The 26,841-nt window shown below is 65.4% G+C and overlaps 3 protein-coding genes across 3 annotated transcripts; 2 read left to right on the top strand and 1 right to left on the bottom strand.

Annotated features, from left to right (window-relative positions):
* Positions 1–3,794: 3,794 nt before the first annotated feature.
* On the top strand, positions 3,795–14,264 carry GREP1 (glycine rich extracellular protein 1). The gene is made up of 35 exons (XM_062180935.1): positions 3,795–3,864; positions 4,491–4,523; positions 5,641–5,676; positions 5,872–5,901; positions 5,999–6,031; positions 6,453–6,506; positions 7,148–7,207; positions 7,333–7,365; positions 7,448–7,504; positions 7,951–8,010; positions 8,902–8,931; positions 9,024–9,056; positions 9,262–9,291; positions 9,554–9,580; positions 9,664–9,696; positions 9,779–9,832; positions 10,016–10,045; positions 10,440–10,472; positions 11,109–11,141; positions 11,226–11,279; positions 11,411–11,443; positions 11,523–11,561; positions 11,645–11,677; positions 11,778–11,813; positions 12,001–12,102; positions 12,185–12,229; positions 12,497–12,538; positions 12,697–12,729; positions 13,127–13,189; positions 13,270–13,299; positions 13,370–13,429; positions 13,533–13,637; positions 13,747–13,791; positions 13,878–13,931; positions 14,050–14,264. Exons 1-35 carry the CDS (start codon positions 3,795–3,797, stop codon positions 14,058–14,060), a joined length of 1,554 nt encoding a protein of 517 aa, XP_062036919.1. The 3' UTR covers positions 14,061–14,264.
* A 7,871-nt stretch (positions 14,265–22,135) lies between these two features.
* CLDN9 (claudin 9) lies at positions 22,136–23,766 on the top strand. The gene has a single exon (XM_062180252.1). It carries the CDS (start codon positions 22,478–22,480, stop codon positions 23,129–23,131), a length of 654 nt encoding a protein of 217 aa, XP_062036236.1. The 5' UTR covers positions 22,136–22,477; the 3' UTR covers positions 23,132–23,766.
* A 223-nt stretch (positions 23,767–23,989) lies between these two features.
* Positions 23,990–26,735, bottom strand: CLDN6 (claudin 6). Its single transcript, XM_062180026.1, has 2 exons — positions 26,593–26,735; positions 23,990–25,350 (listed from the first exon to the last, which is right to left on the bottom strand). The coding sequence occupies exon 2, from the start codon at positions 25,327–25,329 to the stop codon at positions 24,664–24,666; it is 666 nt and encodes a 221-aa protein (XP_062036010.1). The 5' UTR covers positions 25,330–25,350; positions 26,593–26,735; the 3' UTR covers positions 23,990–24,663.
* Positions 26,736–26,841: the final 106 nt, after the last annotated feature.

Genomic DNA, 26,841 nt, shown 5'->3' on the forward strand with positions numbered 1-26,841 from the left:
GGCCCGTGAACGCGCGCGGAACCGGCTCGCGCCAAAAATTCCAAACCGGCCTCGAGGCTCCGCCCAGAAATGCCCCCTTGCCCCGCCCCTGCCCGCCTCCACCCATCAGAGGCGCCCCGCACGCCGGACTCCGCCCCTCACGTTCTGCGTGCGCGCCGCCGCTCCCCCGCCCCCAGCCGTGCGCTCTCACTGCGCAGGCGTACTGCGCCTCCGGCCGCGCTGGTGGCTGCAGGCGGTGCGACCCGAGGCTGACGCTGAGGCGCGGCTTAGGCTCCTGTCGCCCGCCCCGCTGACCGCCCGCCGGCCTCTCGGCCCCGGTGCGGGCACCCGCAGCCCTCGCTGGGCTGGTTTAGCTGTCACGTCTGTGAAAGCGTCCGTCCCGCGACGCACCCGAGGCGTGGCCCCGAGGGGCGGTATGGGGCGGGACAGGAAGTCCCGGGGGCATTGGGGTCCCCCTTCACGCCGGGGGTGCGGCGGGGGCCAGTGGGGCAAGCGACCCCGGGAGCCGGAGAAGGCCAGCCCTTCCAGGAAGCCCTCCGGCGCGGCTTCGCATCGTCCCCGCGAGTTTGAGAGTGGTGCGTGGCTCAGTTCCGCCCCAGGTCCTGGCCGGGCGACCTTGGGGACGCGCTGGGCTTCTCCGAGCTTCGGATTAGTAAACATGGAGCCGATGACCCTGGAATGAGCTCCTTAAGGTGCTAAGCAGGGCCCGCCGGGCTGCGGATTGCTCCTGGCGCTGATCCGGTTAGCCGGGCGGCCGGGGTCACGCTGCCGGAAGCCGGCTCACCTGCCCCCTGCTGCGCTCACCTCCAGGTCTGTGGACCACCGGCCTCCTGAGGCCCTGGCGCCGAGCCCCCGCCGGCCCGGGGGAGGCCCGCGGCCGCCTGCGTCCCTCGACATTAGCATCCCTGGCAGCCAGGGCCCTGTGACTCAAGCTGGGTCCCCGTGGACCGCGCCAGGCCCCTCCCCTGCACAGGCCCCCCTCCAGGTCTGATTCACAGCGATTTGAAGACCAAAAAATAAATAAAGAAGCGCTGTTTAAAATCCCAGTTCCAGCGAGCACACGGGGCCGCACGTAATGACTGGACGGTGACGCCGGGAACCCGGGCTGCCGCTCTGCTCCCCGAGGCAGCTTCCACGGGGCGCGACACCAGGCGCGCAATGGCAGCAGCGCCTCCCATGCGGGGACAGGAGCCCCGGGCGAGAGGATGCGCGCGGGGTGCTCCACAGGGCTCGGCGCTTTGCACAGCAGCTGTGGGCGTGCCGGGCCAGGGTCGCAGCCTTCCCGGCCCGAGCGCTGGCGAGGGCCGCGCGCCCCCGTGTGTTCCTTTGCCGCAAAGGCGCCGCGGGCTCCCGCCTGGGAGACGGAACTGACCGCTCAGTTGGAAAAGGAGCCTCCTGGCGGGCTCCCGATGGGCGCTCCTGGGGAACCGGCCACGTCCAGTTTTCCTTGCAGAGTCGTTTGCTTAATAGGAGTTTATTCCATTGTCCGTTTGATTTCTCTGTGTGCTTCTGTAGGGACCCCATTGCACACCTGCTTGGGGTTTAACAAGCGGGCGGTTGGGGCAGGGGTGAAGGAGCTACCGGAAGGCACAGGGCAGCCTGAACAGGGCCGAGTGCGCTGGGGAGGCCCTGAGGCTGGCCTCGGGCTGCGGGCCCTTGGGCACAGCTGCTGGGGGAAGGTGTCTGGCTGCCCCTGCAGCTGTCCCCGCCCCCGAATTCCCACCCTCGCAGGCCTTGTGGGCTCCAGCAGCTGGGAGGCTCTGGAGGCAGACAGGCTGTGCCATTTTAGGCAACACTTCCCGGGCCGTGCACTGCACCTCCAACACCCCAGCTGTCGCCCTGCCCCGGGCCCCCAGCCCCCTTCCTGCATTCACAGGCAGGACCCCCGTGTCTGGGGCAAAGGGCAGCCCAGGCTTTCCTGCCTCCAAGGGGTCGGTGTTCCCTCAGGACGGCCCTGCCTGGGTGGGGTGGGGTGAGCTGAGGGGACAGGCTGTGTATGGGGTGGGGTAGCATCACAGGGGTGGGCTGGGGGGCTGGGCCAGCCCTGGTACTGAGCAGCCGCAAGCTGGCCAAGACCCCAGACAGCCTGGCGTTTTCCACAGGCCCGTGCCAGCGCCCGGGGGGCCTGGCAGCGGCTGTGCAGGATGGTTGCCCCGCCTGTGCCTCCCACAGGGCCCCTTGGGGTCCCCCCAGCCGCCGCTTCCTGAGTCAGGCTTCCCCAGCGCCCGCCATGGGCCGTGAGTCTGTCTGGCTCTGTGCAGGGGGCCCTCGGCTCCCCCACACCCTGGGCCCCGACTGGCATAGCTGGGCCTGCAGCTCCACCCCCAAATGTGGAAAGGCAGAGAGCACAGGAATGGACTTGGGGAGTCCAGACCCCAGCCCTACCTCTCAGGAGGTGCACCATCTGGGCCAGGTCCCTTCCCCTTCCCGCCTCTGTTTCCCCCTCTGTACGAGGGGTCAGGAGGCAGCCTGAGGTCATGATTTTGGCAGAGAGCGAGCAGCTTCCTGCCCAAGGTCCCCAGCCTCACTTGAACCCAGCACCCAGCTGCTGGCCAATGGGCTACTCGCCTGCCCTCCATCAGGGGCCCAGGGCGCTCGGCAGCCTGCAGAGAGGAAGGTGGAGGGAGCTGTCCAGCTGCCCTGCACTCTCACGGGGTGGTCAGGGCCAGGGGCAGGTCCAGGCTTCGGGACTCAGGACAGGGAGGTGTGGAGCAGCCAGCTGTCATGCCAAGGTGGGTCTGGGTCCTGGGGTCCACAGACAAGCTGGTGTGTGCACAGGGGTTCAGGCGTAAGGGGGAGGCAGAGCAGAGGGGCACGCGAGGCAGTCTGAGCCAGGGGTGCCCAGAATAGCCTGCAGTGGGCTGGCCGCTGGCCCCAACCCAGTGGGTGAGGTGGGCTCCGGAGCCTGGGCCAGCCTGGCTAGGCAGGGGACAGGCCAGCAGACAGGGGGCTGAGTCATGGCCATCCCTAGCCAGCTTGGTGGGGTCCAGACCCCCGTTCTGTGTTCCCCTGCCCACCATGCTCGCTCTCTGCCAGGCGCCACATGGAGCCTCGTTCCAGACTCCTCTGCCCACCCCCCAGGCTGAGAGCCACTCCCAGCCCCTGCCCACCCCGGCCCGAGTGCTGGCCCCAAGGCTGTCCCCTAAAGTTAGAGCTGGTGCTGCAGGAGCGGGGCCCGTACCTGGCCGCGTCCGAGGTGACCTGTCCCTGGGGGTTACCACCTCTCTGAAGGAGAAGGGGGTAGGGCTGGGGCCCTCTGTGGCCAGTCTATTCTGGGGGTCCATCTCCTGTGTGGCTTGAGGCCTGCACAGCTTGACAGCCTGGCTCGGGTCACACAGGGGGCCGCTGCGCTGCCTCTTTCTGGGGCTCTCCTGCCAGCTGCGCCCACTTTCTGGCCCCAGCTCCCGCCCTCGCCCTTGCCCTCTCCTCCTCTCCCCCTCTCCCTCCCTTTCTCTCTCCAGCTGTGTTTGAGCTGTCCCACCCACCAAGTGCTGGGGGACATCTGAGCCCTCCCGGGTTGGCGCCAGAACCCAAGTGGCTGACTGGGGTGGAGCTTTGGAGGCCAGGTGGGGAGCTGTCCCAGCTGTCAGCACCCGTGATGGATGAGGGGTAGCGCCTGGAGAGCACGGAGCTCTACTCCCACCCCAGGGGGTGGAGGGGACTGGCCCCCCAGGGTCTGCAAACAGAGCCTCTGCACCTCTGCCACTCACAGTTGGGGGCCCCTGGTGAGGCCCCCCACCCAGCGTGGGTGTTTAAAGGCCCAAGTGGATGGGGCCCCTCACTCCACTGGCATCATGGGCTCCTGGGCACTCCCCACAGCTCTCTTCCTCCTCTTCTTGGTCCCTGAGAGGAGCCTGCAAGGGGGTGAGGCCAGCAGCGAGGCTGGGCTCCCAGCAGCCGAGATTGGGGCTAGGGTCTATGTGGAGTGGGGGTCAAAGGGGAGGGTCTAGACAGCTGGGACTGGGGCTGGGGTCTGTGTGGAGTGGGGGTCAGAGGGGAGGGTCTGGGTAAGCAGCTGTGGCTGGGGTCTGTGTGGAGCGGGGGTCAGAGGGGAGGGTCTAGGCAGCTGGGGCTGGGGTCTTTGTGGAGCGGGGGTCAGAGGGGAGGGTCTAGGTAGGCAGCTGGGACTGGGGCTGGGGTCTATGTGGAGTGGTCTAGGCAGCTGGGACTGGGGCAGGGGTCTGTATGGAGTGGGGGTCAAAGGGGAGGGTCTAGGTAGGCAGCTGGGACTGGGGCTGGGGTCTTTGTGGAGCAGGGATCAGAGGAGAGGGTCTAGGCGGCTGGGGCTGGGGTCTGTGTGGAGCGGGGGTCAGAGGGGAGGGTCTAGGCAGCTGGGGCTGGGGTCTGTGTGGAGCGGAGGTCAGAGAGGAGGGTCTAGGTAGGCAGCTGGGACTGGGGCTGGGCTCTGCAGAGAGAGGGTTAGGTCTGGTGGGCCCTGGGGGTAACCACCTGGTCCTGTCCCATTGCTGAATTAGCCCTTGCTCCCCCAGGGCTGCCCCCATTGCCTCCTGGCCTTGGAAAAGGTAAGCAGCCCCCTTGGGCACTGGGGTCAGGAGAGAGGGGGTCTGGGGGCTCTCGGGGGCAGCCCCATTTCCCAGCTCCAAGACTCCGGTGTGGGGCCCTTGCCAATGGTCAGCACAGAGGGGGACAGGGATAATCCCCTGCCCATGGGAGTCAATTGGGGCTCAACCCTGGCTGGGGGGCATTGGGGCCCTGGAGGGGGAGGCCTGGAGCTGGGTCCTGGGTGGTGGCAGCCTGGGGACAGGACAGGCGGGCAGGAGCCAGCTGAGCTGGGCTGAGACTCAGTGCCACCAAGGGTCTTCCCTCAGGTCCTAGGGGTGGGAGGAGGCCCCCCCCAGACCTGGAGGCTGGGGGTCGATGAGAGTCCTGGGAGAGGGAAGCCCAAAGAGCCTCAGGCTGAGAATGGATGGGAGGGGTCTGCACCTCTTAAGAACAGGGTGGAGCCGGCTCTGGCCCCCAGTCCCCAGGGCCATAGCTCAAATGCCTTCCCCGTGCTGGGGCCTTCCAGCTTCAGCTGCACCTGTGGCTGGTCCCTGCCGCTCCACTACCAGTGGGGAAACCGAGGCGGGGGGATGCTGCCTACTCCTCTCTGACCCCCACATGTGGGAGCCCAAACGGCTACAGGTCAGGTGGAGCTGAGGGGGCCAGGGCTGCAGCGCCCCACCTGCTGGCCCCGGCCCAGCTCAGCTCCCCAATCCCCACGGGCTACGGCCCCCCCAGTGGCCTGGGAGCAGGTAAGGCTGGGTCCCGGGGCAGGGGCAGGGCTGGTCTCCCCAACAAGTGAGACTTGGGGGTCAGAGGAGCCAGGGCAGCAGTAGGGAAGTGGGGGGAGGGATTGAAGGCAGAGCTGACCCCCCCACCCTGGCCTGTGTGATCCGGGGCCCACTGGGCTTCAGCTACGGAGGGGGCTCACTGCCCTCCTTGGCAGGAGATGAGCCCTACAGCCTGATGCTCAGGACACTGCGGGCCAGGCCAGGGGTTCTAGGGAGACCCTCCGGGAGGGGTCCTGGGTCCCTCACCTGCTCCCCATGGCTCTCCCAGGAGAGAACACTAACCTCAGAAGCCAGGTGAGCCCCACCCCGGCCCCACATCTCTCTGTCTCCCCATCTTTCCCCCCAGGACTCGGGAACGGAAATGGGCTGGGCGCCCAGCCAGGTGAGAAGCGGAGTCTGGGGGCTCCACAGTCAGGGGGTCCATCAGGCCTCAGAGGGGGACAGGATTGAGGTGACTGAAGGTGATGTAGGGGAGCTGGATCTCCTTCCCGGTGCTGCTTGGCTTCAACCAAGGGAGGGGTCTAAGGGGCCTGTGCTCCCCCCCAGCTGGGACCCCGGCTCCTCTCTCTCCCTGCAGGCCCTCCAGCTCCCAATGGCTACACACCAGGTACAGGTGGGGCTGGGAGTGGCTGGGAGCTGGAATTCTAGGGGCGTCCTCGCCTAGGGGCCCCCTGAGACCCTCCACTGACCCCTGTCTTTCTCAGGCATCGGAGGGGGTGTGAAACCGCAGAAGCCAGGTGCGTCTCACTCAGACCCTGTCCCCCCACCCCCCAACTCCGGCAGGCTCTGTCTCCCCAGGGCTTGGGAACAGGAATGGGAAGGGAGCAGCGGCTGTCCCAGGTGCTGCAGCCCCATGAGGTGGGGGAAGAGGGACAGGGACCCCAGGTCTGTGGTTCTGGGGGGGCGAGAGTGGCTCGCGTCACAGGGGCAACACTGGGGACTCGCTGGATTCTGAAGGTCCCTGGAGTCTGCTCTGGGGAGGAGAGCAGGAGGGCACTCTGCCTTACCCCCACCTCCGCACAGGTGGCTCTGGGGCAGGGAGGAGGCCACACCTCGGCCATGCCTCTCCCCCACCCCGACTTTGGAGGGGGTGTAGCCCCAGAACCCACTCCGCGCATGCCCCATCCCCTTAGACTTCCTCTGCTTCTGTCTCCTCAGGATATGGAAATGGAATGGGAGCAGGAGCCTTCCCAGGGCTGGGGGCACAGCCAGGTGAGGACACCTGGGGCAGGACCCTAGGGGCTGGGTAGAGTTGGAATCAGGAGGGGAGAGTCGGGTCCTGCAGGGAGGGCAGGGGCTCAGGCCTGGGAGGAGCTGTGGACCCTGAAGCCAGGTGGGTGCAGAGCCCTCCTGTGCCTGCCCCCACTGCACAGCTGACAGCCCTCACCTGTGTCTTCCAGGATTTGGGGGCAGCAACAACGGCCCCTGCTGGGTGAGGGTGATGGGCAGGGGCTGAGGGAGGGATGGGCCAGGAGGGCTCAGGGTCCTCATTCCTAGGGGTGGGGTGGGGTGGGTTTGGGTCAACTCCCCTTCCTCCCTCCCCGACCTTCCCCTAGCCCCACCTCTGCTGGAGTTTGTGGTCCCCTCCCAGGGACTGGCCCCTTTGCCAGTGGCCTGAGATGTGCTCCACTGCCAGGCTCCCTGGGAGGCCTGCGGGGGGCACCATAGCCTGGCCCCCGTACTTTGACCCCACAAGCCCCATGGCTCGGAACGGCCATGGACCCAGAGGGCGGGAAGGGGTGAGCTGGGTGTGTGCTTGGGTGTTGGGGTTCAGCGGGGCTCCAGGCTGCCTCACCTGGCCCAACACACACCTGGTGGGACCTCCCCTTATTCCTGCTGGCTCTGTCTCCCAGGGTTTGGCAATGGCAATGAGATGGGAGCTGGAGCCTTCCCGGGAGTCCTGGCCCAGCCAGGTGAGAGCACCCCAGGGTCCAGCTGGGGTCTGGGAATGTGGGAGGAGGTGGCAGGAAACCACTCTCTGGGAGACAGGCGCCCCATGGGGTCTGCCCCTGGCTTAACCTCTCTGGCTCTTCTCCAGGCTTGGCAGGGGGCGCAAAGCCTCAGAAACCAGGTGAGCCTGACCTTCTTGCCCTGCCCTCGCCTCGGCTCTGCCTGCCCCAAATGAACCCTCACAACCCTGCTTTCCCCTCCAGGATACAGCAATGGAAATGGTCTGGGGGCCCAGCCAAGTGGAGGCGGCCAAGTGAGAGGTTAGGGCCCTGGGCCCCAGCGAACAGGTTCTTAGGGGTTCACTCATTCAACCCTTGTCTGCCACGCACCTGGCCAGGCTGGGTTCTACAGACACTGTGAGGTTAAGGCCCACCGTGTTCAGCCTGCAGGCTAAGAACCAGAGGGCCAACTGCAGAGTGAGGTCAGGGTCAGGCTGGGGCCGGGTAGGGGGAGCCAGGCACTGGCTGGGGTCAGCTGCACTCCTGCTTCTGTGCCACCGGATCCCTTGTGCCCCAAATCTGCCTGCAGCTCAGAGTGGCTTTGACCAACTAAAGAGGGGAGCCCAGGGCTGAGGACCCCTCACCTGTTGGAAAACCCCAGAAGCCGGGGGGGTACTCACCCAGCCTCCATCTGCCCCTACTCTTGCTATCTGCCCACGCTCCCCCAAGTCCCAGGTCTCCCCTTATTCCCTTTGCTGTCTCCCCAGGGTTTGGGAATGGGAATGGACTGGCAGCCAGGACCTTCCCAGGAGCTGGAGCCCAGCCAGGTGAGGCCTTGAAGCTTTGTGAGTGTAGGGAAGTTGCTAATAGGAGCCTAGCTCTGAGGCAAGAAGGGGCCAGGCAGACTCCCAGAAGCCCCTCCCCAGGCCTTGGGGGAGGACGGAACCCCCAGAAGCCAGGGGACAGCCATGCCCTTGCCTCCCGACTCGGCCTTATTAGAAAGCAAGCAAACAAAACACCCCACGGACCACACCTGCTGTGGGTCAGCCAGTGCTGGGAAACACCAGACAGAGCATGGTGGCCAAGGCCACGCGTTAGAGTGGCCCTGGACTTTCAGGGCAAGAGCGAGTGGCAGCCCAGGAAGACAGAAGTACCTGGGGTCTCCTGACCAACGGATAGGGGTGGGGTGCGGCCGAAAGGACGAGAGAGGGCGTGGGCTGTGAAGGCGCTGGGGGGCCAGGGCGCAGGAGCTTGATGGGGGGGGCTCCTCTGTGGCTGATGGGACGGTGACAGCGACTCCCCAGCACTCGGGCAGCTGGAGGAGGCCCTCAGCTTCCAGGGCCCAAGCCGGAGATAGGAGCCCTGTGAGGGTCTGAGAAGCAGCAGAGACGAGAAGGGGGGGTGGGGGTGGAGAAAAGCTAAAAGCAAAATAAAGACAACAAAACCCTTTCAGCAGCAGGAGGAGGCTAGGTCGCAAAGGGAGTGGCCAGCGGAGCCACAGGTGTGGGCATGGCGGGGCCCAGGGAGGCAGTGGCCGGTGGTGTCATGTAGCAGCGGGGAGCTCGCAGGCCACCGAGCATGTGGCGAGAAGGGGCCTGGGATGGCTCCCTGGACAGAGAGAGGGGCCCAGTGTCCCCCTCCCCAGGCCTGCAGCTGGAGGGGCGGCCTCGGTGCCAGTTCAGAGAGCCTGGGCCTCAGAGCACCTTCTCCCCCGACAGGCCCTGCAATTCCCAACGGCTACGGACCAGGTAGGGTGGGGCTGGGGATCTGGAGAGGCCAGAGTCGGGGTCCCAGTAGGTGCCCAAGTAGGTTCCTCACCTGCTCCCTTTTCCTCCACCAGGCTATGGAGGGGTGGCGAAGCCCCAGAAGCCAGGTGAGCCCGGCCCAGCCTGTGCCTCTGCTCCCCTACTTGCACTCACATCCCCCGCCCTTTGAAGCTGAAGTCGGCTGGGGGTGGGCCACCTCTCCCCACAAGGCCTCAGAGGGGTCCCCAGGATCCCCGGCTTCTGGCTCAGCCCTGCAAGGGGCACCACGGGCCTTTGGCCCCCAACTCACCAGCTCATCCCTCCCACCCACAGGACCCCCAACTGAGAATGGCTACGGAGCAGGTATGGGGGTGGGAGAAGCTGGGGTTCTGAGGCGGCTGTTCCCCACACCCCCTGAGGCTGTGAGCCCGGAGCCCCTCTCCCTGTTCTTCTCTCCGTGCCCAGCAGTCCCCTGGGATGCAGGGAGGGGAACAGGAGGCTAGGAGCCCAGCAGTGAGGACAGAGTGGGAAGGGGCCCCCGGGCCTCCAGGATATCCAAGAAGGTGGGCTTCACCTGCACCCCAGCAGGGCCCCAGCCCCAACTAACTTCTTGCTCTCTGCACAGGCCTGGCCCAGGGAGGATTTGGAGCAGGTAGGAGCAGGGTCAGGGAGGGGAGGGGGACCCTGGGCTGGGGGCCCTGTGAGTCACTCACCTGCTCCCTGTATCTCCCCTAGGCTTTGGAGGGGGCAGGAAGCCTCAGAAGCCAGGTAAGTCCCACCTGTTCTCACGCTGCCTGGGTAGCCCTGAAGCTACAAGCAGCACACACGCCCCCCTCTCCTCCCTCTCCAGGATTTGGGAACGGCCTAGGAGCTGGGGCTTTTCCAGGGGCGGGAGCCCAGCCAGGTGAGGACACTGGGGTGGAGCGGAGCTGGGGGCAGGGCCCTGGAGGGCTAGTGGCTGCTGGGGCAGATGGGTGGGGCCGTGAAACCGTGCAGCCAGGTGAGTGGAGCGCCTACAGCACCCCCTCTCCGCCCCGCGCCTGGGTGCTGCCTCCTCCACACCAGCCTAACAGCTCCATTCCCACAGGCTACGGGAATGGACGGGGAGCCCAGCCAGGTGAGCGCCGCTGGGCCTGGGTCCTGCAGGGTTGTGGGGGTGGGGGCAGAGCACAGAGGCTGGGGTCCAGGAGGGCTGGCTGGAGCCCATGCCTGCCGGTCACGCCCCATCTCCCCAGGTGCAGGAGTGAAGCCAGACACGCCCTCCCCTCCCGGGCCTGGCCTGGGCCCTCCTGGCTCTGCCCCTGCTGCCCTTACACCCAGAGTATTGAACCAGTCCTGGCAGCCTCAGGAGAGGGACAACGGCTGCGTGGCAGGGAGGGAGATCCCTCAGGGACCCCAATTGCTCCAGCCATCCTCTCAAAATGGCACGGGCCAGGGAGGGACAGGGCTGGGGTTCCCTGGAACCCCACCAGCTTCCTCACCCACCCAATGGCTCTTTGCCTCTTTGCCAGGCTATGTAGGGGGCCTGAAGGCCCAGAAGACAGGTGAGCCCCGCCCCAGCCTGCCCCTCGGTCCCCCAAAACCTGAGCTCCCTCCCCTCATTTATACCCTACCTGGTCAGAGCCTCTGGGGTTCTGGAGTCAGGCCGGGACCCAGCCAGGTGAGGGGGTGTGGTGTGGGGTGCGGGTGCCCTCTCCCTGTCTCCCTCCAAGGCCTATGTGAGGCAGGCTGAGGGTGGGGCCCCAGAACCCTGGTTTCTGGCTTGGCCCCGAAGCAGGGACCAAAGGCATTCCCCTCACCTTAGCTGGGGTCCCAACCCCCTGCTCATCCTCCCCCACTGCTCACCCCTGCCCCCGACAGGTCCCCCAGCTCAGAACGGCTATGGAGCAGGTACCTTAGGGGTGGGAGCAGCTGGGGGCACAGCAGGGAGGGGTGCTGGGGGATGGGTGGGTCCCTGTCCCCCCTGCCTGAGGTCCTCTCCCGGCTCTTGCCAGACTGAGGGCCAGGCTGGCACTTGAGTGGGAGTGGCATGAGGCAGAGGGAGGGGCAAGGGAACCCAGCTTCCCACCTCTCCCTGACCCCCCCAGGCTCTGTGGTGTCCACTGGCTGTGGGCCAGGGGGGGCCAGAAGCCAGGGTCAGGAGAAGCGTGGGCCCTCACCTGCTCCCCATCTCTCTGCAGACATAGGAGAAGGCGGAAAACCTCCCAAGCCAGGTCTGCCCTTTCTTCCCACCCCAGAAACCGCCTGCTGCCCCTCCCTCCCCTCCCCCTCCCAACCCAGCCGTCCCCCCTCCCCAGTGTACCCAAATGGACTGGGAGTTGGAGCCTTCCCAGGCGCGGCTGCCCAGCCAGGTGAGGGAGCAGGGGCATGCCGGGGATTCTGGGAAGATGGGGAGAGGGGAAGGGGGTCCAGGCAGCGGAGCGGTCCTGAGGAGGGGCAGGGTGGCCCTGCCTGCCCCTCAGCCACTGTCTGTCTCTCCCAGGCCTGGGTGGGGCCGGGAAATCTCCAAAGCCAGGTGAGTCCATCTGGGTCCCTCTTCCTGTGCCTCGATGTCCCCACCCACCCCTGGCCTCACAGCCTGCTCTCCCTCCCAGGACACCTGCTGCCAGGGAACGGGCTGGGGCTCCCACCAGGTGAGTGCAGCAGGGCTCAGCCTGGGGAGTAGGGGCTTCTCTCCTGGGCAGGCCGGGCTGAACTGGCCTCTGTCTCTCCCCAGGCCTGGGAGCAGGCGTGAAACCTCCAAAGGCAGGCAAGTGAGAGCCTGGCTGCCCTGCCCCTCCTCCTGCCTGCCCTTCCAGAACACCCCCTCCCCCACACACCACGGCCCTCACCTGTGCTTTCCTCTCCAGGGCACCGCAATGGCAATGGGCTGCTGGCTCAGCCAGGTGAGGCCACGGCCAGGCATGGGCCCGCAGGGAGGAGCGATGGCTGCGAGGTGGAGGGGTGGGTGGTGGGCGAGCAGGGGCCCTGTGCTGTGGGGGCATCTTCCCCCAGCCCTTGGGAGCTGGGCCTTCTCCAGCCTGGAGTCACCGCAGGCTGAGGGGCTGCAGACTTTTACCCCTGCACCCTTAGGTCCCTGCAGGCCTCCCACGCCAGGGGTCCCTGCGGACCAAGCAGGAGGCTGGCGTCTGAAGCCCCAGCCCCCGTCCCCGGCACAGAACGGCGAGTTCCCAGGTCAGCATGGTCCAGACATGGCTCGGGAAGGGCGGGGGCCTGTCCTGAGGAGAGGCCCTGAGTCCCTGCTCTGCCTCCCCAGCACCCACCCAGGCCATCCAGTGGGGACCGAAGGCTCACAAAGCAGGTGTGAATCTGTCCATCCCCAAGCCCCACAGCCCAGCGGGACAAACCCTCAGCTCAGTCCAGCCCCTATGCCATAGCCCATGAGGGTCACTCCACCATCACCCTTGTTCCCCGCCCCCCCCCCACTGCCTCAGCTGTTCGGGTGCCCTAAGGCCTACCTGCAGTCTCTCTTGCTGTCTCCTGAGCTCCCTCCTGGTTGTGGATAGAGAGTCCCTTAGGGCACCCTTAGCCCCAGGGAGCCCTCCCCTCACCTCCACCTTCCTCCCAGGGTACCAACCTGTGCGTGGTTACAGACCAGCAACAGAACTGGGTGAGCAGGGCTGCGGTCCTCCCCCCTCCTCTCTTCCCTCCCCCCTGCCTTCCTCCTCCCCCCTCCCCTCCTCTGCCCTTCCCCAGCCCAGGAAGGGGGCAGCAAAGACTCTGTTCCTGACCTTGGCTCTGACCCATGGTTTCCTCCCCCCACCCCAGGCTTTGGTGGTGGCCTCAAGCTGCAGACAGTCGGTGAGCCCCCCACCCGCCACTGTCCCCCAGCCCTGCCAGGGGTGAGAGCGGCCCCTCCCTCAGGCAGAGCCTCCTCAGTTCCTGCCGCTCCCTCCTTACCACCTGCACTTCCTGACTGCGCTCCGGCCTGCACGGTAGTGGAAGCAGGTGTGGTGCAGTCTAGGTGAGGGCAGCGCTGAACTGAAGCCAGGTGGGAAGGAAAGAGCAGTGGAGGAAGGCTTCCAGGGGGCCGCGCCGCGGGGCGTGCACTGGGCTTGGCTGACAGGTGAGGGGAGACAGCTCGCAGTGCCAGGCCGTCTGGAGGTGGCCGCTGAGTTCTGTGTCTGGGAGCTGGTCACCTGGTGTCTCCGTGCCACCGCCCTCCTCATCCCTGTCCCCTCCAATCTCTGTCCTGCAGGTTTTGGTTACAGGAATGGCATTCTGGGAGCTGGACCCTTCCCCGAGGCCCAGCCGCAGCCAGGTGCCTGGGGGGCTGGGGTGGGGACAGAGCGCTGGGCCGAGGGTGCAGGGAGCTGCCCCTCATGTCCTTTCCTCCTCCAGGGTTCCCGGGGACCGACGGCTTTGGGAACGGTGAGTCCGAGCTGCAGCCGGTGAGGGAAGGGACAGGGGGCTGGGCAGGAGTGACGGGGGTCTCTCCTAGGGTACGGCGAGGAGGCCCCTGTGTACCCCGAAGTGGCAGCAGCAGCCCCTGAAGGAGAGGGTGAGAAATGGACACCGGGAGGGCCAAGGGGCAGGCAGAGTGGGCGAGCACGCTGGCGTCCAGCTCCGGGGCCGGAGTACCCATCACAGCTCTTCTCCGGCAGCTGAGGCCGGAGCCCTTCTCGACTCTCCCTGGCCCGCCGCCCAGCCCTGGAGGGGCAGCCGCCTGAAGCCAGGATATGCGTACGCAGGGCTCAGGAGCCGGCCGGGTACTGCAGGGGCGGCCCTTGGGCTGAGGGACCCAGAGAGGGAGGGGAGGGGAGGGCCCGGAACGGCAGCGAGGGCTGCTCAGTCCTCACTCTCCTTCCCGGGTCCCAGGGCTCTACGGGCAGCTGAGGCCAAAGCTGGGCCCTGGGCCACTGGGTGAGTGGCGGTCTCCCATGCTGGAGGGGGAGCTGGTGGGGGGGCATTAGTCCCCCAGTGACCCTGGCTTGTCTGCCTGTGCCTAGGGGCCCCTGACGTGAAGACAGGCAGCCATGGCCAGCGAGGAAGCGATTATGGAGGTGAGAGGGAGGCAGGGGACCCAGCACCTGGTACCCGGGGGGCCATCAGCTGTCTCTCGCTGCACTAGAGGGTGTCCCCAGCCCTGAGGAGGGTCAACAGGCTCTCGGTCACCTGCAGGGGACCGCTGAGTGACGACCCTCCAAGACAAGAGGAGGAAGAGGCTCAGGGCAGGATCTCCGCGGGGGCCCTGCCTCTCCCCAGTCCTTGCCCTCCTTCTCCCCAGGCCCCTGACCTCCTGGGAAATGGTGCTGTCTCTGCGTCACAGCTGGCCAGAGGCCCAGGGAGTCCAGAGCCGGGGCCTGTGGCTTCCCCCAGCGAGAAGTATCAATAAAGGCGATGTATTTCCCTGTCTGCCTCTGTGTATCACCCTGACGGGGTGGGGGGCAACATGGGCCTCACCACCCAGAACCTCACTCATTCATTCAACCTCACTCACTCATTCAACAAGTGCTGATGCGGTTGTGTGCCAGGAACCAAGCAAGCCCCTGATGGCAAAGATGCTAAGGACAAAACAGACCCCACACTGCCCCAGCAGGTGGGGAAGCCATGCCCAAGTTAGAGGTCCTGTGCCTGGGGAGCACTTCATTACTTGTGTTTTGATTGGTAATCAGCTTACTAAGGTTGTTAGACAAAAAAACCTCTTCCTCCTTTAAGCCTTTGCTATGGTTTTCCAGGTGCCATTAAATTGGCTGAGAATTTGGACATTAATTTCGTTTTTTAAAATTTTTTTTTCAAAGTTAGACAGTGAGAGACAGAAAAGTCCTCCTTCTGTTGGTTCACCCCCCAAATGGCCACCACGGCCAGCGTGCTGTGCTGATCCGAAGCCAGGAACCAGGTGCCTCTCCTGGTCTCCCATGCGGGTGCAGGGCCCAAGCACCTGAGCCATCCTCCACTGCCCTCCCAGGCCACAGCAGACTGGACCTGAAGAGGAGCAACCGGGAAAGAATCCGGTGCCCCAACTGGGACTAGAACCCAAGGTGCTGGCGCCGCAGGCGGAAGATGAGCCTAGTGAGCTGTGGCGCCAGCCAGGACATTAATCTCATTTTTATTTAAACTCTTTTTAAATTAATTATGAGGCAGTGATAGATAGAGTGTTCCATCCACTGGTTCACTCCCCCAATGCCTGCAATGACCCGGACCAACCCAGGCCGAAGGCAAGAGCCTGGAACTCAGTCCAGGCTCCACAGGGCTGGCAGGAAGCCACCAGCCTTCGCCATCGCTGCCAGAGCTGGGATTTGAACCCAGGTGTCTTATCTGCTAGGCCTGCCCCTACCTTCTATTTATTTTATTTTTTATTATTTGAAAGGCAGATGGGGACGGGGGGTGATATCTTCCATCCTCTGGTTCACTTCCCAAATGCTCCCAACACCTAGGGCTGGGCCGGGTGGAAGCCAGGAGCCGGGAGCTCCCCTGGGTCTCCCGTGTGGGTGGCAGGGACCCCAGCCCGCGCCTGGGTGTGCACTAGCAGGAAGCTGGATCGGAAGTCGAGGTGGGACTCCATCCTAGGCGCTGACACAGGACACAGGCAACCCAAGAAGGGGTTTCACCCACTGTACCGTATTGCCTGCCCCCCATTCTTTGATTAACACTCAGGTTATGGACCTCATGGCTCAACTTTCCCCTAAATCCTTAGGATGACTTACAAACCTGATTGAATTCCCCCAGACATCTTAAACAATCACAAACATAACACAGTTGGTTCCCCCGATCCTCTGACGGGGCAGGGCACAAAGCCCACAACCGACATCCTCCTGAGCACCTGCGGGATCTTGGAGACGAATGAATCGGACTTCGCTACATCCCACGTGAGACCCACAAGAAGCTCCTGGCTCCGGATCAGCACAGCTCCGGCCATTGTGGCCAACTGGGGAGTGAACCAGCGGATGGAAGACCTCTCTCTCTCTCTCTCTGCCTCTCCTCTCTCTCTGTGTAACTCTGAATCGTGACATCCGCTTTTCTCTAAGACCCCTGAACGGACCTCTGCCTGGACCTTAACCCGCCCTTCCGGGGCAGCTCTCGGGGTCACCAGGGATAAACAGCCGCAGAGGAGAGACGCCACGGACCCTCCGGCCACACGGGGGCGCTCCCTGAGCGCGGCGCTGGCTCAGGGAGGGGGGCGTGGCGTAGCCCCAAGGGACACGGTGATTGGCTGGGACCGGGCGAGGGCGGGAAGACGCCTTTGACAGAGAGCGCTGACGGCTGAGTGGCCGCCCAGGGTAGCTCGTGCCGGCGGGCGGGAGAGAAGCTCCAGCAGCAAGCGCACTGACCTCTGATTGGCTGGTGCGCGGCGGCGGGCGCCTCCTATTGGCTGGGCCGCTCGGGGGGGCGGTGCGTGGCTGCCCCTGCAGGCACCCGGCGGCGGTGGCGGACTGCGCGCTCCGGGCCCCGGGGCGGCAGCGACGGCCAAGCTGGCGGTGCGGCTGCCCCGCTCCCGCTCGCACCCGCGGCTCGCCCGCGCCCGCGCCCACTCGCGGCTGGGCCGGGCTCGCCCGTCGCTGCGGCTGACCCCGCCGCCCACGCCGTCGCTACCGCATCCACCGCTGCCCGGCCTTCCGCCGGGCCTGAGCCCCGCACCGCCACCGCCCTCGGCGCTCGCCCTGGCCGAGCTGCCGCCGCTGCCTGCGCTGCCGCTGCGGCCGGAGCCGCTGGCGCCCTGGGGCCCCGGCCCCCACCTGGCGCTGCCGGAGCTGCCGCCTGAAGCCTGCGCGCCCGCGCCGCCCGCCGCCGCGCTCGCCCTGCAGGACCTCCCGCGCCTGCCCGCGCCCGCGCCGCCGCCCGCGCACCTGCCGCTGCCGCCGCTGCCCGAGGCCGCCGTCGCCGCCACCCCGGGGCCCGTGGGCGCGCGCGGCCGCCCGCCCCTGGTGGGCGAGTTGCCCCCGCAGCTGCTGCCGCCGCTGCCAGCGCGACCCTCGCCGTTCAACCTGCTGGCTCCGCCCGTGCCCCGCGACCCCTGGCCGCTGCCCGCCTTCCCCCCTCCCCTGCCGCCCCCGCCGCCGCCCCCGCCGCCCTTCTTCCTGTCGCCGCCCTGCTGATCGCGCGGCCCTGGCGGGGCAGCGGACCGGTGAGTGGACCTGTCCGCGCGCGGGCTCAAGAGGCGTGATTCATCGCCTGGCTGGGAAAGGGAGACGAAGCGTCAGGTGTGGGGGCGAAAGCAGCAAGCCTGGAGATGACCGTCTGACCGCTTGACCGCTGGGCGGGACGCCTGCCCCCGTCTTCCAAGTCTTATCTTAGTTCGGACTTTCAGCTGAAACACACCTGTGTCCTGCGGGCTGGGCCCCCGGGGAGAGCAGTGGGGATGTCGGGAAGTCAGTGCTGGGCCTGGACAGTTGATACTGGCGGGCGGCGGCGGCGGCGGGGGGGGGTGCCGGGGGGGGGGGAGGAGTCACTGCTGGGCCTGGACAGTCGATACTGGCGGGCGGCGGGGGCGGGGGGGGGGCGTCCCCAGCTGACAGGATTCCCACACAGTCCTGAGTGGAAACTCCTGCCCTCTCCCCTCCTCCTGCCCCCACCCTGACCCGGCCAGTTTCTGTGCAGCGAACATCACTCATAGAGTTCTCTTTGTTTCTTAGGTGGCCTGGGCTCAGGTGACCTGGCGGGCGTCCTGTCTCAATGGGCTCTTCTGCAGCAGCTCAGGAGTGGCCCTGGGCAGTTAACCTTGACCTTGTGGGACCTCTGAGAGCCTGCCAGCCACTGGCAAAAGGGCCAGGGGTTGGTTTCCTGGGACTGTGGTAGTGGATGACCAAGAACGGGGTGGCCTAAGACAGCAAAAATGTCTCACGGCTCCGGGGGCCAGAAGGCTCCGGGGGCAGAGCCTTGCTTTCCCCAGAAACCAGGGGCAAGTTCTTCCCTCCCTGCCCCACCTCTGGTGGCTCCAGGCCTGCCTTGGCTGTGGCCTCGTCATCACTGGAACTTCTCTGTGTCTGTCTCTCATCTGCCTGTTTTTCTCCTATAAACACACCTGTCATTGGGTGTAGGACCCGCCCTAAGTCCAGGATAGATCTGACCGTGAGATTGTTATGTCTGCAAAGACCCTTATGAGATAAGGCTACATGCCTGGGGCCCTGAGCTTACAGCTTGGATGTGTCTTTCGGGGGCCAGCACCCCGTCCATCCATGCAGTGTCTCTGGGGCTGGCCCACCTCCCCAGCTGTCTTCCCAGACCTGTGTCCCTTGCACAGGCAGGCAGTATGATCCTGATAACGCACCCCCTGGCCTGGCAAGAGACCGAGTGTGGTCTTTCCCTCCCGTCAGATGGGCCTGCTGCTCCCTGCCCACCTCTACGCTGTGTCCACACTCAACTAAGAAGCCAGGAGTGGCCAGCAAGCTCCACGGCTGTGCTCTCAGACAGCCCTAGCCGTGGGCCCAACTGGTGCTGGCTGACAATAAAGTGTTACCCAGGGAACAGTCTGTCGGGGTCTGCAAGTGAAACTCAACGAAATCCTTTTGTCCGAGGCCACGCCTACAGCAACCCTCAGGTGTGTGTGGCCCTAGCCCAGAAGAGGGCCAGTGGCCACCCTGGAGGTGGGCAGGCCCTCTGGTCTTCACAGCAGGAGGCACCCAAGGCTCAGGCGGTGGGGACTCCCTGGGGATCCATCCTGCTGCCTGCTGCGCCTGGGACCCAGATGCAGTGAGGGGGAACTAACCTTCTGATCAGATTCGGATGCCGTTCTCTAGAGAAAGGAGGGGGTGGCTGTGCAAGTGTCTCCCCCCACCCAGCCTGCTGGGCAGAGGCGGCTGGAGCCCTGCTTAACCTGCTGCGGAGCCAGCCTTACATTCGGGCTCTGGGGTGGCCTCAGGCTTGGCCTCTTTTCTGTGGTGGCCTCTTTTCTGTGGTTGGAGGTGGTCAAGTCCCTCCTCCAGGCCCCCCGTGTGGTCCCCTGGTCTGGGAACCCAGGCAGTGAACCAGCTGCGGCGATACAGACCTCCAGGTGCCGCCTGCCCCTGGGGCTTCTCCACCTGTGGAACAGGCGCTTGGGCTCCCGCAGGGCACTGGGTGATGCTGCCCTGGGGGTTCTCCGAGCGCCAGGCCAGCCTCCTCCCTTCTTGCTAGAGGAGCAGGTTAACCCCCTTCCATCCTCCCAAAGCTGAGCCCCCGGGCTCTGCTGCCTTGGTCCTCCCCAGGGAAAGGGACCACGTCCAGTGGCGTCACCCCACGAGGGGCTGGTGGAGGGCGAGGCCCCAGCCTCCCCAGGGCATCCCAGTTGGGAGGACCCCTACCCCCATGACTTCCTCCCAGGGAGGGGGCTGAATGGGGACGCCAGGCAACAGGTTTAAGTGCCATTGAGATGTTAAAGGCGCCAAGGGGTGTCACCTCCATATCAATGGAGTTCCAGTGGCTTCACGATCCCCAATCAGGCCCCAGCTTTAACCCTTCAGTTCCCATGATCCAGCTGAATGCAGTGGGAGCAGGGGCCTCACACGGGAAGGCTGAGGTTCCCAGGACACTCCTGACCCCCACCCCTCACCCCAGCAGCGCCTCCCCTGGTGCTCGGACTCCCTGGGCCTTGGAAGGGCTTTCTTGTCTGTTCTGACAACGGGAGTGTGGACTCAGGGTGGGCGGCGGATGAGTAGCCTGGACCACCGTGAGGGATGGATCACGGGGTGAGGCGCCCAGCTACTGGACGGCAGTGTGGCCTCTCCCGCCTTGCCAGAGTGCGGAGGTGCAGGGCCACTGTGGAACTCGCGGTTTGCAAGCTGATGTCCCTGGAAGGCCAGCTGTGGATGCCACAGGTCCCCGATGTGTGACCCCTCCCCTTCGTGCTGAGCTGCCTGTGTAGCCCGCGGGGCGCCAGGCCAGGCCCCCCGCGGTGGGCTGACCCGCTGTCCTCAACACGCAAGCTGCGAGTGCCACGGACACACTGGGCTGCGCAGCTCACCCGAGGCCCCAGGTGGGATGAGGGCTTTTCCAGGGCCTGTGCTGGAGCTGCTGAGTGTGGTGGGGTGGCGGGCAGGGTCGGTGGGCCCTCCCAGAGACCTGAGCTGGCCAAACCTGTGCAGCCGGATTCCTGGGGGAGCCTCTATTTGCCCTTCTGGTTAGCCATACCCCCCACCCGCCCTGGAAATCCAAGCCCCAGGGGCTGGGCCAGCTGGACTGGTCCGCCCCCAAGCCTCCCCTGCCCTCACCGGACGACCCACCACCCTCCCGCCTCTGTGGGGCCTCCATTCAGCCCCTGCTACGGGAGGAGCCCCTTCCTGCCAGGAAATGCTGGGGGGGGACCCTAATTTGAGGCTCCCTTCCCGACCAGATGACTGGTGCTGGCCTGTCTCTCTGCTTGGGGGGGGGGGGTCCTCAAGCTTTTTAGGGTCTCAGACCTCTTGGAAAGACTGATGAAAGCAGAAATCTTCCAAAACCTGCTACAGCCAGCGCCCAGAGCCACCATTCCCACCCCAGGCCCCTGAACTTAGAGCCATCAGGAAGCGTCGCCCCGCCCTCAGGAGCTCTTAGCTCCAGGAGGCGCTCGCTCGAGGGGTTCACAAACCACCTGGAATGAGGCACATGCATTTGTGGGCGTGGCTTCTGTGAAGTTTCTCAAATGGAGATATATATATGTATATACTCATTTATTTGAAAGGCAGAGCAACACAGAGAGAGGGAGAGACAAAGAGATCTTCCATCTGCTGGAAGATCCCCCAATGCCTGCATCAGCCAGGGCTGGGTCAGGCTGGAGCCAGGGGCGAGGAGCTCTACCCGTGTCTCCCACTTGGGTAGCAGAAGCCACCATTCACTGCCTTGCCAGGAACACTAGCAGGGAGCTGGACCAGAAGTGAAGTAACTGGGGGGCTGGCACTGTGCCTCAATGGGTTGAGCCGCCACCTGCAATAGCAGCATCCTATGTAAAACACTGGTTCAAGTCCCGGCTGCTCCACTTCCAATCAAGCTCCCTGCTAATGCACCTGGGAAGGCAGTAGAAGATGGCCCCAGTACTTGGACCCCTGCACCCGTGTGGGAGTCCTAGATGGAGTTCCAGGCTCCTGGCTTCAGCCTGGCCCAATGCCAGCCATTGTGGCCATTTGGGAAATAAGCTAGAGGTGGGAAGAGCCTCTCTCTCTCAACTCTGGCTTTCAAATAAAATACATTAAAAAGAAGAAAAAAAAAAAGAAATACCTGGGGCTCAAACCAGAACTCTGATTATGGGATTCCAGTTTCAAAAGCTGCAGCTTAGCCTGCTGTGCCACAATGCTGGCCCGTCCCAAGTGGGGTTTTGACCCAAGGAAGTTAGAGACCTTGATAATCTGCGATCTGTCCCCACTAGGATCAGGACGGAGGTTTGATCTGGTCTGTGTGACTCCCGGCCACCCTCCACGAGAGGGCTGTCTGTGGCCTGGAATGCAGGACCCTTGCCCACCTCCTCTGGGTGGTGTCTTGGCCGGGGAGGCCAGAGCAGCCGGCGGGAGCTGGGTCTGAGCTGTACCCTGCGGGGGAGGGGGGGTGCAGGCTCCCTCCCCTGTTGCCTTATCCTGTAGACCCGAGCGTGCCCCTCCCCCCTCCACAATGGGCTCTTTCTCTCCCGGTCTCTGCAGACCGTCAGCAGCTGCGCTCAGCCCCCCAGTGTCAGCAGCGGAGGTAGGGAGGGCACACCTGAGGGGGGGAGGGGGCGGGTTTCTAGGCCGTCGTCAGGGTGATGCCACCTGAGCTGGGCGCCAGGCACCTGTTGCTAGGGGAACTGTGCGGGCCGGGCCCTCCCCCGGGAGCTTCGAGGGCACTGGGCTGAGACTGGAGATGGATCGGATTCCAGAGTTCCGAGCGTGGGGGCCTGGGGCGGGGGTGTGCGATACTGGGGCACATTTGCATCACGAAACCGGGCAGCGGGGAGCAACGTGGCAGGGGCGGGAGGCCAGGGAGGAGGCAGGCTCGAGGGGGCAGAACGAGGCCCCTGTGCCAACTCCTCTGTTCCGAGCTCACCGCCTTTTTGCCCCCTGCCACCGAGTCCTTGTTCCTCAGCTTCTCCTGGGTCTTTCCAATTCCTTGGCCCCTGGGTTCCCACAGGCAGGGGAGTTCTTCCTCCACTGTCCCCTGGGGTCACGGTCTCCCCCCACCCCCATCCCACTCCCTGCCCACGCACTTCAGCCCCCGCCTCCCAGTGGCTCAGGTTTCCCGACTGGCAGCCTCCTGGCCTCACCGGGCTCCTCCCCTGCCTGAGCCTTAAAACCCCGCCTGCGGTGGGAGCCTGCAGAGTCCCCGGTGGCACCCGCGGAGCCTGCGCCGCCACACAAGAACCGGCGCCTGGCAAGATAGACGCGGCTCTTCCCATCCGCGAAAGCTTGGCCTGGACCTGGCTGCTGGGCACCGGATGGACAACAGCCCCTGGTGGGGACACATACCACACTGCTGAGCAGGACGGTGAGACCGGCTTGTGTCCAGCGAGGGTCACACACCCCCGGGAGAAGCGCCTTCCTGACAGGCTGCAGATGGGAGCGCGCTCCTGACCTGAAGGCGCCAACGGGGTCCTGCTTCCTGCTGGGTCCTGAGGCTCCCACCCTGCCCCTCCGACCCACTCTGAGCCAAGGAGGCCGCTGAGGGCTGAGGACTCGTAACTGAGGGGCGGATGGCGTCTGCTGGCCTGGAGCTCTTGGGCATGACCCTGGCCGTACTGGGCTGGCTGGGGACCCTGGTGTCCTGCGCCCTGCCGCTCTGGAAAGTGACCGCCTTCATCGGCAACAGCATCGTGGTGGCCCAGGTGGTGTGGGAGGGGCTGTGGATGTCCTGTGTGGTGCAGAGCACCGGCCAGATGCAGTGCAAGGTGTACGACTCGCTGCTGGCGCTGCCCCAGGACCTGCAGGCCGCCCGCGCCCTCTGCGTCGTCGCCCTGCTGCTGGCCCTGCTCGGCCTGCTGGTGGCCATCACCGGTGCCCAGTGCACCACGTGCGTGGAGGATGAGGGTGCCAAGGCCCGCATCGTGCTCACAGCGGGAGTCATCCTCCTCCTGTCGGGCATCCTGGTGCTCGTCCCCGTCTGCTGGACAGCTCACGCCGTCATCCAGGACTTCTACAACCCGCTGGTGGCCGAGGCCCTCAAACGGGAGCTGGGGGCCTCCCTCTACCTGGGCTGGGCAGCGGCGGCTCTGCTTATGCTGGGTGGGGGGCTCCTCTGCTGCACCTGCCCCCCGCCCCAGCTGGAGCGGCCCCGCGGCCCTCGGCTGGGCTACTCCATTCCGTCCCGCTCGGGTGCTTCGGGGCTGGACAAGAGGGACTACGTGTGATGCGGAGGCTGACCGGATCCCCCAATCCACACCTTGCCTGCCATCACTGTTGGCCGCATCCTCCCAACTCCCAGAAGCTCAAGCTGGACTCTGCCTCTGGTGGGCCCTCCCCAGTGGTGGGACACCTGCCCTTCACGTTCTGCTGGGTACCCTGGCCCAGCACTGCCTCCCGCTGTCCAGGACATGGGCTGGCCCTCCCCTGCCCAGGAGTCCAGGCCCCTTGGATTCCAAAACAAGGAGCAGACTGTGTCCTCCGTGCCCTGCACCTGTCCATTCTGGCCTGGCCACCACCCATATGGAAGGCCCAGCCTCCCTGCTCCTCCCCAGGGAAGCCCTGCACACACCTCACCCTCCACCACCACTAAAGCATCTGCAGGCGGTGGCCTTTCTGGCACAGTGGGTTGAGCTGCTGTGTCCCATTTTGGAGTTCCTTGGGTTTAAGTCCCTGCCCCTGTTCTCCTTCTGATCCAGCTTCCCGCCAAGGTGCACCCTGGGAGACAGCAAGTAGTGGCCAAGTACTTGGGTCCCTGCCACCCACATGGGAGACCTGGATGTTGTTCCAGGCTCCTGGCTTCAGCCTGACCCAGCCCTGGTTGTGGTGGGCATTTGGGGAGTGGGTCTCTCTGTGACACTGCCTTTCCAATAAATCAATCTTAAAGCATTTGCAACTGGACTTCCTCTGATCTGTGCACCCCAGCAGTGCAGGGACATCTGGTGGCTGCCAGGTTGGGTCCTGCCCAGATGGGGACTCTGGCCATGGCATCTGAGCCGAGGAGCATGGGACAAAGCATGGTGTGTGATGTGTACACACCTCCTCCCTGGCCCAGCCAGGCACTCAGTGACAAAGGCATACGCACGAACCAGACTGCCTTTATTCAGCCACACTTGTGAGAGACGGGGCGTGGGGGAAACGTGCAGGCTGGAGGTGAGCGGGGTGTGTGTGTCCAGAGCTCTGCCCGGTCCTGACTCCAGGAGGGGACGAGTGAGGGACGGAGGAGCCCGGGGTCAGATGTAGAGTGAGCGGGGTGTGTGTGTCCAGAGCTCTGCCCGGTCCTGACTCCAGGAGGGGACGAGTGAGGGACGGAGGAGCCTGGGGTCAGATGTAGAGGTGGACAGTCCTCCGGTAACATTCCCTGCTCTTCTTCCGGGGTGACAGGAGAGCCCCGGGGAGGCATGGGGGTGCTGCCGTCCCTGCTGGTCCACAGTGGCGCGGCCCCAACAGCAGCAGGAATTTCTGGGCCAGGGCGCCTTGTCACAGAGCCAGGACAGCAGCAGCTTTCACACCAGTTCCACAGCTCCAGGTTGGCTTCCAAGGTGAGGCTGTCCAGGGTACAGAAGGATCCAGAAGCAAGAAAGGCCCTGGTGGGAGCCTGAGCCCTGCTCCTGGGGTTCGTTACCAGGTAGACGTTAAAGACACCCCCCTCCCCCCTGCAAAGAAAAGAGTGAACCGTAAAAACAAAAAGACGGGACTCCAGACCTGTCCGACAGCATGGGCGGACTACTCCGGCTCCGGGCCCTCACTCCCCTGCCCGTCAGACATAATTCTTCGTGGGGTACTCAGAGGGCCCTCGGGAGGTGGCATTCGGGCCAGACGCTGAGTAGCGGGCCATGTAATGGCTGGAGCCCCGGGACCCCCCAGAGGGGCACGTGCAGCACAGCAGCCCCCCGCCCAGCAACAAAAGGCCCGAGGCTGCCCAGCCCAGGTAGAGCGAGGCCCCCAGCTCTCTCTTCTGTGCCTCGGCCACCAGCGGGTTGTAGAAGTCCTGGATGATGCTGTGGGCCGTCCAGCAGACGGGGATCAGGGTCAGGATCCCCGAAATGATAAAGATGATCCCGGAGGTGAGCACCAGGCGGGCCTTGGAGTCCTTATCCTCCACGCACGTGGTGCACTTGGCCCCAGCGAGGTAGACCAGCAAACCCAGCAGGGCCACCAGGAGGGTGATGACGCAGAGGGCGCGGGCGGCCTGCAGGTCCTGGGGCAGCGCCAGCAGCGAGTCGTACACCTTGCACTGCATCTGGCCGGTGCTCTGCACCACACAGGACATCCACAGCCCCTCCCACACCACCTGGGCCACCACGATGCTGTTGCCAATGAAGGCGGTCACCTTCCACATGGGCAGGGCGCAGGACACCAGGGCATTCACCCAGCCCAGCAGCGTCAGGACGATCCCCAGGATCTGCAGACCGACGGAGGCCATGGCGAGGGTGAAGCAGCTGCACTGCCCGGGGAGAGAAGCAGAGAAACGTTGGAGAGCGGCAGCCCGGGTCCCAGGCCACACAGGACGCCAAGGGCATGCACCCCAGTCACCCCGCAACTGGAGGGTGGGCAAGATACTCCAGGGCCCTGTTTTCTCTCCCTGTCTGGGCTGTGCTGAGTGAGGAGGGCAGGTGCACAGCTCCTGAGTACAGGCAAATCAAGCAATTGAAGACAGCACAATTTCCAGAGTTTCAGGGTCAAAAGTTATCAGTTTCAACACAAAGCCTGGAGCTCCCCGGCCCTACCCCAACCTGTTTCCCGGCAGACACTAGCCTGCTTTTAAAACTCTGAGGTCCCAGAGAGCCATCTCCCAGCAGGGCTTGGTGGGAGCTGCCCAGGCTCTTCCCAGCAGGTGGCTGCTGGCCTGGGGCAGGAGGAAGCAGTCCCTCCCCCAAGGCCACCTGCTAACTCTCCCTCTGCCTCCCGCAGGGCTCAGGGAGCACACCTTCCACGGAGTGGCATTTTCTCATGTATTCTAGACCAAAACGCCATGCCAGGCCATTCCCCCTGCACCAACCTGGCCTGCAATTCTGCCCCCTCACATTCCCCGTGGTGCTGGAGCCCGCCAGAGCGCTCAGCGCTCCCGGGGTTCTGCCGTGGCTCCCCATTACCCAAAGTCCTTCCGGTACTCGGTGGGGGGTGGCAGGGTCTCCACTCGCTTCTGCAGGAGGTCCAGCTCACGACCTCCAGAGTGAGTGGCCGGGCAAGCCAGCACGCTGCCTTAGGGCCTGGGTCGCCCCCTCTGAGTGCGCTCCTGCCCTCACCCCCTGCCCTCCACCCTCTGCAGGCTCTGTTCTGTCCGACGGCGCCCCCGGCCACTGGCCCACCCCAGGCCGCGAGCCGCGCACCCGGGAGAGGGTTAATGGCGGCGCTGGCAGCAGGGTCGTATCGAGCAGGTGAGGGGGAGGGGAGCCCCGCCCTAGAGAGGCAAGGCAGGTGGGGGAGGGGCGCTCGAGGTTTCGGTGCCTTTGTCTCAGGGGAGGGGGAGGGGCGTTTAACCCCTCGGGAGCCGCCGCAGGACCCGGTAGCCGCGGCGGCACGAGTGCAGCACCCCCGGCCCGGGACTCGCCGACCCAGGTAGGTGGGTGCCGCCAGGAGCGCAGCCCAGGCTCTGCCCGCGCACCCTCACCTACGCCGCCCCGACCCCAGCACGCGGCCTCGCAAGGCGACCTCTGCCCCTCGGCACGCACACCTCTAGGCTCACCTGCAACAGGAGCCAGCGAGATTCCTAGGCCGAGTGCGCAGATAGGGGCGGAGGCGGGGGTCTTAAAGGGGTAGTGACGTCACTGGCCCACCTCCCCGGGGAGGGGCAGGGACCCCGACCCCGGCGGTCTCGGCAGAGGGGGGCGCTCCACTCGCGGGCTGCTGCGCCCGCCTGGGCTCACGGGGGCTGCAGGTGCCGGAGCGGGGCGCGGAGCCCCGGGCTCGAGGCTCGGCTCCGCCACCGCTTGCG

The sequence above is a fragment of the Lepus europaeus genome, chromosome 21 (assembly GCF_033115175.1).
Source record: "Lepus europaeus isolate LE1 chromosome 21, mLepTim1.pri, whole genome shotgun sequence".
Taxonomy (NCBI): domain Eukaryota; kingdom Metazoa; phylum Chordata; class Mammalia; order Lagomorpha; family Leporidae; genus Lepus; species Lepus europaeus.

What these genes read in the sequence shown, in the direction of transcription:
- GREP1 (XM_062180935.1), top strand. Translation starts at nt 3,795, where the DNA reads ATGGGCTCCTGGGCACTCCCCACAGCTCTCTTCCTCCTCTTCTTGGTC. An exon ending in TGGACGGGGAGCCCAGCCAG is followed by an intron (nt 10,046 to 10,439) that starts GTGAGCGCCGCT and finishes CCTCTTTGCCAG; the next exon opens with GCTATGTAGGGGGCCTGAAG. An exon ending in AGGCGCGGCTGCCCAGCCAG is followed by an intron (nt 11,280 to 11,410) that starts GTGAGGGAGCAG and finishes TGTCTCTCCCAG; the next exon opens with GCCTGGGTGGGGCCGGGAAA.
- CLDN6 (XM_062180026.1), bottom strand. Translation starts at nt 25,329, where the DNA reads ATGGCCTCCGTCGGTCTGCAGATCCTGGGGATCGTCCTGACGCTGCTG.
- CLDN9 (XM_062180252.1), top strand. Translation starts at nt 22,478, where the DNA reads ATGGCGTCTGCTGGCCTGGAGCTCTTGGGCATGACCCTGGCCGTACTG.